The 15,780-nt window shown below is 37.1% G+C and overlaps 1 protein-coding gene across 2 annotated transcripts in view; it reads left to right on the top strand.

The window, feature by feature from the left end:
- Positions 1-15,780, top strand: part of LOC138753967 (STE20-like serine/threonine-protein kinase) — an 84,074-nt gene that overhangs the window by 6,750 nt on the left and 61,544 nt on the right. The window contains exon 2 of one of the 2 annotated variants that reach the window (XM_069917615.1): positions 12,059-12,226. The exons of the other annotated variant lie outside the window; for it this stretch is intronic. Within the exon in view, the coding sequence (XP_069773716.1) occupies positions 12,206-12,226 (21 nt within the window). The 5' untranslated portion in view covers positions 12,059-12,205. The remainder of the gene's footprint in view (positions 1-12,058; positions 12,227-15,780) is intronic. 2 annotated transcript variants of the gene reach the window in all.

Raw genomic sequence — 15,780 nt, 5'->3', positions numbered from 1 at the left:
CTGGATCCCCACAGTTCATCTTTCTTTCTGATTATCTCTTTTATTCACTCTCTTTTCTATTTTCTATCTTGGGGTTTTGATTGTGGGAGAGGAGGGATGAGGCTGTTTGGAGATATGGACAACCTGTATCACTGATTTTCATTTCATTTTAGGTATTTGCAATGGTTAATTCTTGATACTTGTTTGACCACAAAATTAAAATTAGTGATAAAGGTCTGAGGAATAGGAAGGAGAGAGGAAACAAATTCCTTTTTCTTGTGAGGAATGTCTGCAGTGGGATTCCCTCAAGTATAGCCATTTGGACCATTGTTTTTTCTAGTTTTGTACAAAACTAAGATTTCGGTGTTTCAGTTATCTGAAAGACATAGGGAATGATGGCGAGAATGGACCAGGAGGGAGAACAGTGAAAGGCCAAACTAGGGTGCTGTTAACTTGAAATGACTCCATGAAAAGGCAGTAAGCGTGATTCCATTTGAGTAGTGCGCATATTCTCAAGTGCAGTGAAAGTACGTATTTCCAAGTTTGAAGTTGAAGGGTTAATCGAGAGAGTCCTGTCTGCCAGTTTAAAGAAAAGCTAGCCAATCCCATTCCGGCAGGGCCGGTGCTAGGAATTGTGGGGTCCAATTAGAAAATTGATAGCGGGGCCTCTACAAAAGTCGAAATTGATGTTTTATATTTCATGTAGTATGCCAGTCTTAGCCAAAAAGCATTAAAGGCTTGATATACTAAATATTGAAAGACAATATGAAAGTTTTAATTTTTTAATACAAGTTGAGACAATTACAGACGTACTGTTTATGCAGGTCTTTTAGAAACAGATTTTTCTGGCTTTTTTATTTGCAAAATCTTTCAAAATAATTTCAAAGTCAGTGGTTTTAGTAATGTCATTCAGATAGCATCACCAAATTGCTTAGTCTCTCTCGTGAAATTATTGACCGTAAGTATGTTTTAATCAGTTTTAGTTTTGAAAAACTTATTTCGCCTGATGCGACTGTTACAGGCATTGTTAAGTAGATCAAAGCAATAAAAACATTAGGAAATGCTATGAATCGATTGTTTACTACCAGGTATTCAAACAGAGCTTGAGGCTTAATGACACTGAAGGGAAGAAAAGTTTTCAGAGCTTCAAGTTCTTTGGCCAACAGATAACCATCCATGTCTTTAGTTGTTTCAGTAACTACCCCTCCATCAGTGCTCTGTTTTAGAATGGTGTCAGTTAAAGCTGCTTCAAGGTCTGCTGTGTGTTTCCTTATTTCCACTTTTTGTAAGCTCTGAAAGTTATTTAAAAATCTAAATAATTTTGCATGGCTTTTAAGCTGCTTAAATCTAGGCCCTAAAGATTGAATAGCTTTGTCTAGCACTAAGCTGAAGCACTGAACTCTGTAAGTTTCTTTTAGATCATCTAAAGCTTGATCTTTTGCCTCATATGAAAACATTATCTTCCTTCTGCGTAGTTTTTTTTTCTTGAAATTGTCTAAACTCCAATGGTAATTCAACAGCTTCAGCCAATTCATTTGCGCCTATTAGGACATCATTAAAACTGCCCTCTCTATAAATTCTTAGCCATGATAATTGTTTTTCAAATGACTCCATGCCTTCATCAATGTCCTTTGTTTCACCTTGTAGTTTCTTGCTTACATAGTTAACTTTAAAAAGTACTTCATGCCAAAATATCAAAGAAACTAAAAATTTGTAGTCTTTTAGCTGCTTTGCTAAAGATTCACCTTCTGCTTTTACCTGGGGCTCATCTGTTATCTCTGATATTTCCACAAGTGCATCATATACTTCTCCAACCTGATAACGAATAGCTTTAACACTAACACCCCCACCTTGTGTTGCTCAAGGGTTTCACTGATAACCTGGGTACTGTCACATTTGTGGCCCGAAATGTGAAGTTAATAAAACATCGAACACAAGTTTTATCAGGTAAACTTCTCAGTGTCTTTATTCTCCAGTTTCCTTTGTTCTCCTGCTTGTGGTCTTATCTCTCTCTCATACCACGTGACTTCCGGTACATCTCATACATATTCATTATCATGACATCCCTCCTTTAATCAGAAATAAACTTTACCTTCACTTACCAATATCCCTCGGAAACCTACAAACATCGTAACTAATGGTAATACTATAACTCAATTACATAAAATTTACTTCCTACAGCACTCATACATGCACTTTATGATATAAGATTAAAATACTGTCCCAAAGTTCTTATTAAAACTATGGCACAAAGTCTTCGTATCGTTTGGGCGCTTTCCGGTTTCGTTTCGGCCTGCCTGCAATATTGTCGTCGCTTCTCGGTTGTTCACTCTCAGCATCGAAAATACTGCTCGCCACGGCTTCGGGTGTTTCTGGCGCTCTAGTCACTTCATCAGGAGTGCTGGTAACTGCCTCTGGAACATCATCAGGTCTCTCAGTTTCAGCATCTTGTACTGGCCTTTCAACCTCTTCGCTCGATGTATCTCTGGACTGGTACCTTTTTACACCTGATACATTTCTCTTATACAGGACTCCAGTCGGAGACTTGACTGTCACCATACTGCCACTTCTGGATACGACAGTATAGGGTTGATGGTAATAAGGTGTGTCTAGCTTACCACCCGTTTCATGCCTCACTAGAACATTATCTCCTGGCATGATGTCTGAATACTTGGCTCCATGTTTTGAATCTGTACAGCTTTGCTGCACCTTTCTTTTCAGCATCGTGGTCCCTCATCTCCTGGTCGTCTCGGATTTCCTTTATTTCTGGCATTTTTGTGCAGATTTTTCTCCCAAAAAATGCTTCTGCAGGACTTTTTCCAGTGGTTGCATGAGGCGTTGCTCGATAGACAGCCACATAAGATAGCAATGCTTCTCGCCAATTTTGTCCTTCAGCGTGTGCAATCCTCAATCGTTTTTCAATGGACTGATTTTGTCTCTCTACTTCTCCGTTGGCTTGCGGCCATTTCGGAGTTACTTTATGATGGTGGGTACCTGTGGTCCTCATGTATTCCGCAAATGTCTCTGAAATGAATTGTGGACCATTGTCAGAGTATAATGTAACAGGTAATCCATATCTTGCGAATATCTCTGCTAATGCTTGTATTGTTTTTTCAGTGGTTATGGACTTCAACACCACGTACTCATAGTATCTGCTGTAGTAATCTATCACTACCATAATTGATTCACCCGTCGGTAAAGGTCCAAGAGAATCAACAGCTACGTCGATCCATGGTCCTGTCGGGAGTTGCGTACTCCGGATCGGTTCTGGCAGATTACTCCTATTTGTGATTTGACATTCGTGACAAGTTTTAACAAATTTCTCTGCATCTTTATCACAACCTGGCCACCATACCTTGGTCCTGAGGTTTTGCTTGGTACCAACAATACCTAGGTGTCCTTCATGCGCTAAGGATACGATCTTCGGTCTCAATCTTTGCGGTATCACCAATCTGCAACCTCTCAATACACACTGTCCGATGCAACAAAGTTCATCTCTAATGGGAATGTAAGCCTTGTGAGTACACTTGTCCCATTGTCCACTCTGTATGCATTCTCTTACTTCCATGAGTTCTGGATCACGTTCGGATTCTCTCTCGACTTCCTTCGTAGTCACAGCTTTCGGTGTCGACTGAATAGCTATGAAGCGTACAAAGCTCTCTGTTTCTGTTCCCAATTCTGACTTGGATTGTGGACCACCAACCTTCACCAATCTGAACAGCGGATCTGCAATGTTTGTTTTCCCTGCAATGTGGATTACTTTATATTTGTAGGGTTGTAGTCTGAGTACCCATCTCTCTATTCTGGCACATGGTTTGGATCTAGGTGCATAGATCACCTCTAATGGCTTATGATCTGTGATGAGTTCAAATTCAATGCCATATAAATATGCATGGAACCTCTCACAGGCCCATACAAGTCCGAGTGCTTCTTTCTCTGTCTGAGAGTATCTTCTTTCCACATCTGATAACGATCTGCTGGCATATGCAATGATTCTTGGTCCTCCATCATGCATCTGGACCAACACGGCTCCTAAACCAACCGGGCTGGCATTCGCTATGACTTTGGTTGATGCCGCCGGATCGTAATATCCAAGAGTTTTTGCATCTGTCAGGCTTTGCTTCAGCGCTGTGAACGCTTTCTTCTGCTCAGATCCAAAATGAAATGGTATACCTTTCCTGGTTAGTTTCCTTAGTGGTTCTGCCACTGTAGCGAAATTAGGAATGAACTTTGCACAAAAATTGACCAATCCCAGGAAACTCCTCACCTCTGTTGCGTTCTGAGGTGCACGTGCCTCTCCTGCTTGTGCTCTTATCTCTCTCTCATACCACGTGACTTCCGGTACATCTCATACATATTCATTATCATGACAGGTACATGTTTGATAAAAACTCCCCACCTCTTAGTTTTTTTTTAATTTAATTTTTTATTTTTCACACTATAAACCATATTAATCAAGATACATACATTTTCCTTCTTAAATATATACAGTGTCGTTTTCTCCCCCTCCCTCCTCCCCTCCCTCCCTCCCTCACCTCCCCTCCCATTTATTTAAAGTTCAGAATATAAGATACATTAAACCCGTCAAACAATGCTGTCACTCAATAAAAATAAATAAGAAATTCCACTGAGTCAGTTCTTTTCATTCTCTTCTCATTCTGTCATTTTAGGTGGTAGATGTCCACGGTAGGTTTTCTCTATTGTGTTTCATGTATGGCTCCCATATTTGTTCAAATATTGTAATGTTATTTCTTAAATTATAGGTTATTTTTTCTAATGGAATACATTTATTCATTTCTATATACCATTGTTGTATTCTCAAGTTATCTTCTAATTTCCAGGTTGACATAATACATTTTTTTGCTACAGCTAGGGCTATCATAACAAATCTTTTTTTGTGCTCCATCCAATTCGAGTCCAAATTCTTTGTTTTTTTATGTTACTGAGGAGGAAGATCTCTGGGTTTTTTGGTATATTGCTTTTTGTGATTTTATTTAATATCTGGTTTAGATCTTCCCAAAATTTTTTCACTTTCTCACATGTCCAAATTGCATGAATTGTTGTTCCCATTTCATTTTTACAACAAAAACATCTGTCAGATACTGTTGGGTCCCATTTATTTAACTTTTGAGGTGTAACGTATAGCCTGTGTATCCAATTATATTGTATCATACGTAACCTCATGTTTATTGTATTTCTCATAGTTCCTGAGCATAACTTCTCCCATGTTTCATACTTTATCTTTATGTTTAGATCTTGTTCCCATTTTTGTTTAGTTTTACCATTTGTTTCCTCATTCTCCTTTTCTTGTAGTTTAATATACATGTTTGTTACAAATTTTTTGATTATCATTGTGTCTGTAATCACATATTCAAAATTACTTCCCTCTGGTAACCTCAGACTGCCTCCCAATTTGTCCTTCAAGTAGGATTTCAGTTGGTAGTATGGCAACACTGTTATATTATATTTATTCTTCATTTGTTCAAAGGATAATAATTTATTTCCCAAAAAGCAATTTTCTATTCTTTTGATCCCTTTTTTCTCCCATTCTCTAAAGGAAAGGTTATCTATTGTAAAAGGGATTAGCTGATTTTGCGTCAGTATTAGTTTTGGTAATTGGTAATTTGTTTTATTCCTTTCTACATGAATCTTTTTCCAAATGTTGAGCAGATGATGCAATGCTGGAGAATTCCTACGTTGTACCAATTTATCATCCCATTTATATAATATATGTTCAGGTATCTTCTCCCCTATTTTATCTAGTTCTAATCTAGTCCAATCTGGCTTTTCCCTTGTTTGATAAAAATCTGATAGGTATCTTAATTGTGCGGCTCTATAATAATTTTTAAAGTTTTGTAGTTGTAAGCCTCCTTGTTTATACCATTCTGTTAATTTATCTAGTGCTATCCTCGGTTTCCCCCCTTTCCATAAAAATTTCCTTATTATTTTCTTTAACTCCTTGAAGAATTTCTCTGTTAAGCGTATTGGTAATGTCTGAAATAGATATTGTATCCTTGGGAAAATGTTTATTTTAATACAGTTTATCCTTCCTATCAGTGTTAGTGGTAAGTCTTTCCAATGCTCTAAGTCGTCTTGTAATTTTTTCATTAGTGGATAATAATTGAGTTTATATAGATGGCCGAGATTTTTATTTAGTTGTATATCTAGGTATCGCATTGCTTGCGTTTGCCATCTGAATGGTGATTCTTTCTTAAATTTTGAGAAATCCGCATTATTCATTGGCATTGCTTCACTTTTATTTGCGTTAATCTTGTACCCCGACACTTCGCCATATTCCTTCAATTTCCTATGTAATTCTTTTATTGATATTTCTGGTTCTGCTAAGTATATTATAACGTCATCTGCAAATAGACTGATTTTATATTCCTTGTCTTTTATTTTTATCCCTTTTATTTTATTTTCTGTTCTTATCAGTTCTGCTAGTGGTTCTATGGCTAACGCGAACAATAAGGGAGATAGTGGGCATCCCTGCCTTGTTGATCTGCTTAAGTTAAATTGTTTTGATATATATCTATTTACTGTCACTTTCGCCAATGGCCCCTTATATAATGCTTTAATCCAATTAATATATTTCTCTGGTAAGCTGAATTTTTGTAGTACTTTGAATAAATAATTCCATTCTACTCTGTCAAAGGCCTTCCCTGCGTCTCAAGCAACCGCTACGGTTGGAGCCTTGTTTCCTTCTACTGCATGAAGTTAATAAATTTACAGATATTGTCTGTTGTTTGTCTTTTTTTAATAAATCCAGTTTGGTCTAGATTTACTATTTTTGGAACATAGTCGGCTTATCTGTTTGCTAATAGTTTAGCTATTATCTTATAATCTGTGTTAAGTAAAGATATTTGTCTATATGATGCTGGTGCGAGTGGATCTTTCCCTGTCTTTGGTATTACTGTAATTATTGCTGTTTTGCATGAATCTGGTAAGCTTTGTGTTTTATCAATCTGGTTGATTACTTCCAGAAGGGGAGGAATTAATAAATCTTTAAATGTTTTATAGAATTCTATTGGGAATCCATCCTCTCTTGGTGTTTTATTATTCTGTAGTTTTTTTTATTATCTCTTGTATTCCTACTATTTCAAATGGTTCTGTTAATTTATTTTGTTCCTCTGTTTGTAATTTCGGTAGTTCAATTTTAGTTAAAAATTCATCTATTTTGTCTTCTATCCCTTCGTTTTCAGTTTGATATGATTGTTCGTAGAATTCTCTGAAGTTTTCATTAATCTCCGTTGGATTATATGTAATTTGCTTGTCTTTTTTCCTTGATGCCAATACCATTCTCTTAGTTTGTTCTGTCTTAAGCTGCCATGCTAGAATTTTGTGCGTTTTTTCTCCTAGTTCATAATATTTCTGTTTTGTCTTCATTATGTTCTTCTCCACCTTATATGTTTGTAGTGTTTCATATTTTATTTTTTTATCTGCCAATTCTCTTCTTTTAGTTGTGTCTTCCTTCATTGCTAATTCTTTTTCTATATTTACTATTTCCCTTTCCAACTGCTCTGTTTCCTGATTGTAGTCCTTCTTCATCTTCGTTACATAACTTATTATTTGCCCTCTGATGAACGCTTTCATTGCGTCCCATAGTATAAACTTATCTTTCACTGATTCCGTATTTATTTCAAAGTACATTTTAATTTGTCTTTCAATTAATTCTCTAAAATCCTGCCTTTTAAGTAGCATGGAGTTTAATCTCCATCTATACATTCTTGGTGGGATGTCCTCTAACTCTATTGTCAATAACAGGGGTGAGTGGTCCGATAATAGTCTAACTCTCTCTTGCATGTGAGCTGATAACAGGAATAGGTCTATTCTTGAGTATGTTTTATGTCTACCCGAATAATATGAATATTCCTTTTCCTTTGGGTGTTGTTTCCTCCATATATCCAAAAGTTGCATTTCTTGCATCGATTTAATTATAAATTTGGTTACTTTGTTCTTTCTGTTAATTTTTTTCCCAGTTTTATCCATGTTTGAATCCAAATTAAGGTTGAAATCCCCTCTTATTAGTATGTTCCCTTGCATGTCTGCTATCTTCAAAAAGATATCTTGCATAAATTTTTGATCTTCTTCGTTAGGTGAATATACATTGAGTAAATTCCAAAACTCCGAATATATCTGACATTTTATCATTACATATCTCCCTGCTGGATCTATTATTTCCTCTTCTATTTTGATTGGTACATTTTTACTGATTAATATAGCTACTCCTCTAGCTTTTGAATTATATGACGCTGCTGTTACATGTCCTATCCAATCTCTCTTTAATTTCTTGTGTTCCACTTCAGTTAAGTGTGTTTCTTGTACGAATGCTATATCAATTTTTTTCTTTTTTCAGTAAATTTAGCAGTTTCTTCCTTTTGATTTGATTATGTATTCCATTAATATTTAAAGTCATATAGTTCAACATAGCCATTTCATACTTTGTTTATCTTTCCTTTCCGCTTCCTTATCATCACCTTTCCTTCTTATCCATTTCTGCTTTCTTTTTTTGAACACACTATAAGACAACATTTCTAAAACATAAGATATTTCCCTTATTCTCCTATCTAAAATTCCTTTAACCCCACTATCCCCTCCCCTTCCTGAGTTGCCCTTTGTCCCTTGTCGGGCAACCACATCTCCCCTCTCCATTTGGATTTGCGAATTCACTCGCAAGCGTCAACTGATTTTACAGTGACCGTAATTCTTCCCCACCCAGCCCCCCGAGAAAAGATTTTAATCTTCATATATAACAAAGGTCACTCTCTTAATTCCCCCCCATACTTCCTTTCTTTCCCTTCTTAGTTCTTACCTATACTCTTTTTTTTTATATATACGTACACACATACACACACACACATATATATATATTATAGTTTGTGGTCATTTTTGTTCTCGTTACATACCTTCATCTCTCTGCCTGTTTTGTAGTTGTTCTGCAAATTTTCGTGCTTCCTCCGGATCCAAGAATAGTCTGTTTTGCTTCCCTGGAATAACTATTTTAAGTACCGCTGGATACTTCAGCATAAATTTATATCCTTTTTTCCATAGGATCGTTTTTGCTGTATTAAACTCCTTCCTCTTCTTCAGGAGTTCAAAACTTATATCTGGATAAAAAAAAAAAATTTTGACCTTTGTATTCCAGTGGTTTTTTGTCTTCTCTTATTTTCCTCATTGCTTTCTCCAATATATTTTCTCTTGTTGTATATCTTAGGAATTTTACTAGAATGGATCTTGGTTTTTGTTGTGGTTGTGGTTTAGGGGCTAATGTTCTGTGTGCCCTTTCTATTTCCATTTCTTCCTATAATTCTGGTCTTCCTAGGACCCTGGGGATCCATTCTTTTATAAATTCTCTCATATTCTTGCCTGCTTCATCTTCCTTAAGGCCCACTATCTTTATATTATTTCTTCTATTATAATTTTCCATTATATCTATCTTCTGAGCTAACAGCTCTTGCGTCTCTTTAACTTTTTTTATCAGATTCTTCTAATTTCTTTTTTAAGTCATCTACTTCCATTTCTATGGCTGTTTCTTGTTCTTCCACCTTGTCCACTCTTTTTCCTATATCTGACATGATCATCTCTAATCTATTCATTTTTTCTTCTGTACTTTTTACTCTTCTTTTTATTTCACTGAATTCTTGTGACTGCCATTCTTTTACTGATTCCATATATTCTTTAAAAAATATATATATCCATGTACTTGCCCTTCCCTTCATCTTCTATTTCTCTGTTTTCTTCCTCTTCTTCTTCTGAGTCCACTCCAGGATCTGTGTCCTTTACCTCTGTCTCTTCTGGTTTTCTTGTTGGATTGTTTGTTTTATTTTGTTGGGTATTTTTGGTCTTCTTATTTTTATTACAAGTGTCTTGCTGCTGGTCTTCTTCCTCTGGGTTGGTCATCTGTTGTTTCTTTGATTTCTTTTTATTCTCTTCTTTGTTGTTCTCGTTGTTTTCTATGTTTTCCTCTTGCTGCTTTGTGTGGTTTTCAATTTCAGCTGTGGAGATCGACTCCTCAGCTGGTCCCCCCCTCCCGTCAGTGTTATTTTTGTCTTGCGCATCGCGCCTGCATGACTCCTCGCGCATGCGCGGTTGCACACTTTTGTTTGGCTCCGTGAGCCATTTTTGTAGTCCCGAGTTCGGGGCTTCAACTGACCTTAGGGAGCGGGCTTCTCTCTCCGCGGCGGGCCTCCTTGTACAGGTAAGGCCTTCACCTTCTTCTTCCGACGTCTTTACTTCTTCTCTTCTTCCCGTTGCTTTTGGCTTTTCTTTCTTCGCTGCCATTTTCTCCACACCTTTACTTTCACTTTATTTTGGTTTTTGTGTTTGTGCCCTTGTCTTTTCACTGTTTTTTTTTACTTTTCTGGAGAGGGCTGGAGTTCCCCGACCGGCCACTACTCCATCACATGACTCCTCTCCCACCTCTTAGTTGATGCAAAGAACAATATGTAGATCCCAAAAATGTTATAGCATCTGGACACCACTTGGCTACATCTCCGAGTAAAAGGTTATAATTGTGACATGCACAGGGTACAAAGAAAGCTCTTGAATTATCCTTCAACAGTCGTGCTTGTACTCCAGATGTGTGACCTTTCATGTTGCTACCATTGTCATAGCCTTGGCCTCGAATCTCCTTCAGTTTGTTTAATTATATTTTATATAAATCTTCTCCTGTGCTACTTTCAACCTGTATAAACTTTATGAAATGTTCACAAACACCTGAAGGAACCAAGTTACCATCAGGCACATACCTGATCATTCGAGACATTTGCTCTCGGTGACTCATATCAGGAGTGCAGTCTAAAATTGTGGGCGTAGTACTTAGCTGCTTTTACGCGTTTCAGTATCTCATTCAAAACAGCTGTAGCCATAATGTCCAGTAGTTCATTCTGAGTATCTTTTCCGAAATAGTGATTATGAATTTCGTGGGTTTTGACTTTTCACAAATGTTCTTCAACAGGGTCAAACTTTCCAAACAGCTCAACAAGACCTAAAAATTTTCCATTGTGTACACTCTCATTACCAACTTTTTCCTCTTTTCCTCTAAATGCTAGATTTCCCTCAGCGAGAAACTGTGCTATTGCTACTAGCCTTTTGAATACTTGCTGCCAGTGCTTTGCACGTTCATTGACGATTATTTCAAATTCTTTGTCAATTGTCTGTCCACTACAAAGTCTTTCGTGTAATTCCCAGAAACTCCATGTGGCTTCCAAATGGTTTTTAGAATTTTCATACTCACACAACCTTGTATGAAGATTAGACCAGTTGTTGAATCCACTTGTTGATAATGCACTGGTTGTGTTCTTACTACAAAGTTTACAATAAAAGCATTAAATTCTATCAGAAGACTGTAAGTTTCCTCTTACAGTGAAACTTTGAAAAACACAATCCCTTTTCATTTCGTGGAAAGTTGTTCACTGGAATAGGAGGACCTTTCATTGTTAAATAATCTTACATTTTGATTTATTTACGCTGGCCAGTTGGCTGGGTCATCATAAATGTTAATTACAACTGTACTCATGGATGATTCATCACTGCGTGATGTTTGGGCTTGGTCTTTTTTGGCTACAAGTGGACTTTCCGCTTTGGCACTGTCTCTGGTGTATTGAGATTGTCTTCAATTTGATTCACAGCTGTGTCATCCTTTACTAACTTGTTATCAATTTCATCATTGTATTCATCAACTGGAATTGGACTCAAGGCTGTATTGTCATTTTCTGAATTGTTTTTGTTTTCTTCATCCTCAATATATGGGGGCTTCAAAGATGGAGTGACAAGGAATTTTATGATAGCACCTCTATGTTTTTCATTTTCAGCTACCTTCGCCTTGGCCAGTGCTCATTTCTGGTTGCCGCTTAAATACTTAGGCCCTTTGTCTCTATCTCTGCTTGTGCTTGCCATGTAAAATGACATACAATTTTTAAGCTGCTAATTCTCTAGGTTATATTTTTAAGGTAAAAAAGGTAAAGGAAGTATATTTTAAAATGTTTAGACTTAAAATTACACAAAAAACTTGACGTTAGCAATTTGTTATAAAATTGGACTCGACATCCCTGATAACATGTCTACGTTGTTCCAACAGTGGAACAATGTTGTCATCGTCATTGGTACAACGTAAGAAACCAACGTCAATCCCACGTCATTTTGTTCATTAGCTTTATGTTGTTCCAACGACAGTGGCTGAACGCCACAGAACAGCAAAATAAGCGACCGATTCTGGATTTGTTGAATGACGGCAACTTTGAATAAGGTAAGAATTGCCTTTTTTTTAGTAACGGTTAGGTTAGTTAGTTACGGTTACATTCCAGACCGGGGGGGCGCACTTTAATTTTGCCGTTTTGTTTAGCTGATTTTCTAGTCAAATGTCTGGCGCTAGTTTGTCGCTAGATATTTGGCTAGAAAATCGGCAGAAAAACTGATGCGTGTAATGGGTGAAATTCGCCCCCGAAGAAAACAATTTCCGCATGGTCAAGCTAAACTGCACCTGTTCCAAATCACCAAAAACATGAAATAGGCTATATTAAGCCCTGGCAGTACAATAGCATAGTTAGTAACAGTAGCCTAGTACTATTTTGATACTAAATAAAACCACTGCAAAATTATGAAACAACGACAGAGGCAGCCTTGCCAAGAATATCTGGATCTTGTAAAGATGAATAACTCCGAGATGTACAGTACATGCCCCTATAGCTGAATAACCTTGTAAACCAGCTTGTAAAGATGTAGGCTATAACCCCCACAGTGACCTAGCCTAGTAAAGATCAACTTAAACTAACCTAACTTCGGGGTTATTCATCTTTACAAGACCTGAATATCCTAACCAATTCCATCTACAATTGCTAATATTGTCAGAAATTCTACGCTTAGGGCCTAGGCTATTTACGTTCAGGCTAACTGCTTAAACCTAGGCTATAGGCTAGGCCCTAGGCTAACATGACGCTATCTCAATCTCATATTAAAGTACAAGTTCTCTTATTGATTTGCCTATAGCTTGTTTTGATCTTGATAATAATAAGAGAAGCTTCATCAGCTCCGGAATACATCTATCTTACTGGGTCAAATGAATACGAAACATGAAATTTTGGCTAGGGAGACAAAGGAGTTTAATCGAAGACATATTTCCTAAAAATATTTCACTGAGATAATATGATCAATTAAGGGCAATAACTTCACGAGTTCACTGACAAATCCCTCAGTTTATAAGGCCTATAGTATTATTTTCTTACCAGTTTAAATGAAGTCCGTCACAGTGTTCTCTGCTCAAGGCCTGGGCTCAAACACATGCACGGGGCCCCCTTGAGGCACAGGTCCCAATTTGATCAAATTGGTCAAATAGGCTTAAAACCGGCCCTGAGCACCGGGGCCTTGGCTTCAAGGATGCATCCCAGCAGAAAATGCATCAACCTCCAGATTCGGGGGCGTGGCAAGATGGTGTAAGGAACAGACGTGCCTTCCAGTCCTCTCCTGACTCTAACTTATTGTTTTGTCTTTAAGTGCCCCTTAAAACTTTTTTAAAAAGTTTATAAATAGTATGAGGTGTTGAATTAATACATAATGGTACATTTGTTAAAAAAAAGTAAAAGGAAACATCAACAGATTGTTAAAAAATTATATTTTCTGAAATTATCCGAGCCTGCTTGTTTACAAAAAGCCACGACTCAGCGTGAAATGGATCCAGGAAAACAAGCGAAGAATTCGGCCTTGGAGCTCCGTTCTGATTCCGTAAGTCTTTCTGAAGGTCGTTTTCAGCTGCCTTTAGAACAAAGGGCTGGCCGGGTGCCAGTATTTCAAACAACGTCTACTGAGACTTTGACTGCTGAATTAGTTGGGGCGCCACCAGTTGGAGAGTTAAAGAGTTGTTATTTGACTGCTATACCACCAGTTATATCAACTCTTCCAGATACTGACGTAACGAAGCTTTTAAAGGAGGTTTGGATCAAAGATAACCCTGATCATCAGCCTCCTGACACTTCTGGGGGGGTCTGTGGCAGGGGCTCTTACACGGAGTCAAACTGCAAGAAAAGCTACTAAATTAAAAGAAGGGATAGAAGGTCCTCTGATTCCACAAGAACAGCAGGATCCCACCATGTCTGGATCTACTGATGATGATATACTTTTCAAGAGTCTTGAACATAAGATATTTTCTTCAATGATGCATTTAGGTGATTCTATGAATAATCTTACTTCTAAGATTAATGCATTGGTGGATGTCAATACTCAACAGATGGCTGATTATGGAGCTTTTAAAGTTGAAACTATTGAAAGACTTGAGATGTGTGATCAAGGATTATCTGATGTACAAGATCAATTGCAAGATGTGAATAAAACAATTGAAACGTTAAAGATTCAGAATAAAAATTTAGCAAAAAAGGTTGATTATTTGGAGAACCAATCCAGACGGAATAATGTGAAAATTGTCGGCTTGCCAGAAGGCATAGAAGGGCCAGATCCAAGAAAATTTTTCACTGAACGGATTCCACAAGTGTTGGGACAAGATAAGTTTTCTGAAGGTTTAATATTGGAACGGGCTCATAGAGCTTTGAGAAGGAGACCTTTTTCAGGACAGAATCCAAGACCTGTTCTGATTCGCTGTTTAAATTACTGTGATAGAGAGACTATTTTACGTATGGCTATTAGAAATGCACAGCAAAACAAATCTTCTTTGATGGTTCAGAGTAATCGTGTTTTCTTCTATCCAGATTTAAGTCAGGAAATTATGTTTCAACGACGTGAATTTAATTCTGTGAAAGAATTATTGTGGAAATAAGGATATAAGGCGACATTTAGATACCCTGCGGTACTGAAGATTTTTCAGGATGGATATCAACCAAAGTTCTTTGATAATCCTAAAAAAGCTATGGATTTTGTTCAGTCTTTACCAATTACGCAATTCCAGGAACGACGTAGTCCTCCACGGTCTTCAAAGAGGGCAGAGCTGCAAGAAGGGAATTTGATTTCTGGAAGAAATGGAAGAAACGGTGGTCGCAATGGCAAAGGAAACTCATTTAATAGATAAGGAACATTTGAAACTCAAATGTGAATGGGTTGGGCACGTTTTTTATTCTTCGTTTAATTCTAAGGCAAAAGGTGTGGCAATTTTGGTACATAAGAATCTACCATTTTAGTTACAGAGTGAAGAGAAAAATGGTGGAAGATTATTAAAATTAAATTGTACAATCTTTAATGAGGCATGGACTTTGCTTGATGTTTATGCTCCTAATGTTGAGGATACAGCTTTTGTTGTGGATTACTTGGACAATCGAACTCTAATGTGATGTTGGGGGAGATTTGAATGTGGTGTTGGAGCCTTTATTGGATAAGTACTCAAGAGTAATTAAGAAGTCTAAGATGGCAATCCAAGTGATTAATATGATGGCAGATTTGAATTTAATTGATATTTGGCGAAGAGTTAATCCTACAGAGAAAGATTTTTCTTTTTATTCCTCGCGACATAATTCTTTTTCTAGAATTGATTATTTTTTAATATCAGCACATTTGCAGGATAGGGTTACATCTGTGGAGTATAAGGCTAGATTGGTTTTGGGTCATTCATTATTATTATTAGAATATTTGAGTTCACAAAATGTTCAGAAAGCTTCAAAATGGAGATTTAATACTATGCTATTACGACGCGAATTTAATTCTGTGAAAGAACGGTTGTGGAAAAAAAGACATAGGGCAACATTCAGGTATTCTGCGGTACTGAAGATTTTTTAGGATGGAAATTAGCCAAAATTCTTTGACAATCCTAAAGAGGTTATGGACTTTGCTCAGTCTCTACCAATCATGCAGTTTCAGGAACGA

This window comes from Narcine bancroftii, chromosome 2, assembly GCF_036971445.1.
Source record: "Narcine bancroftii isolate sNarBan1 chromosome 2, sNarBan1.hap1, whole genome shotgun sequence".
In the NCBI taxonomy this organism is placed as follows: Eukaryota; Metazoa; Chordata; class Chondrichthyes; order Torpediniformes; family Narcinidae; genus Narcine; species Narcine bancroftii.
This window is presented reverse-complemented; position numbering and strand designations above follow the sequence as displayed.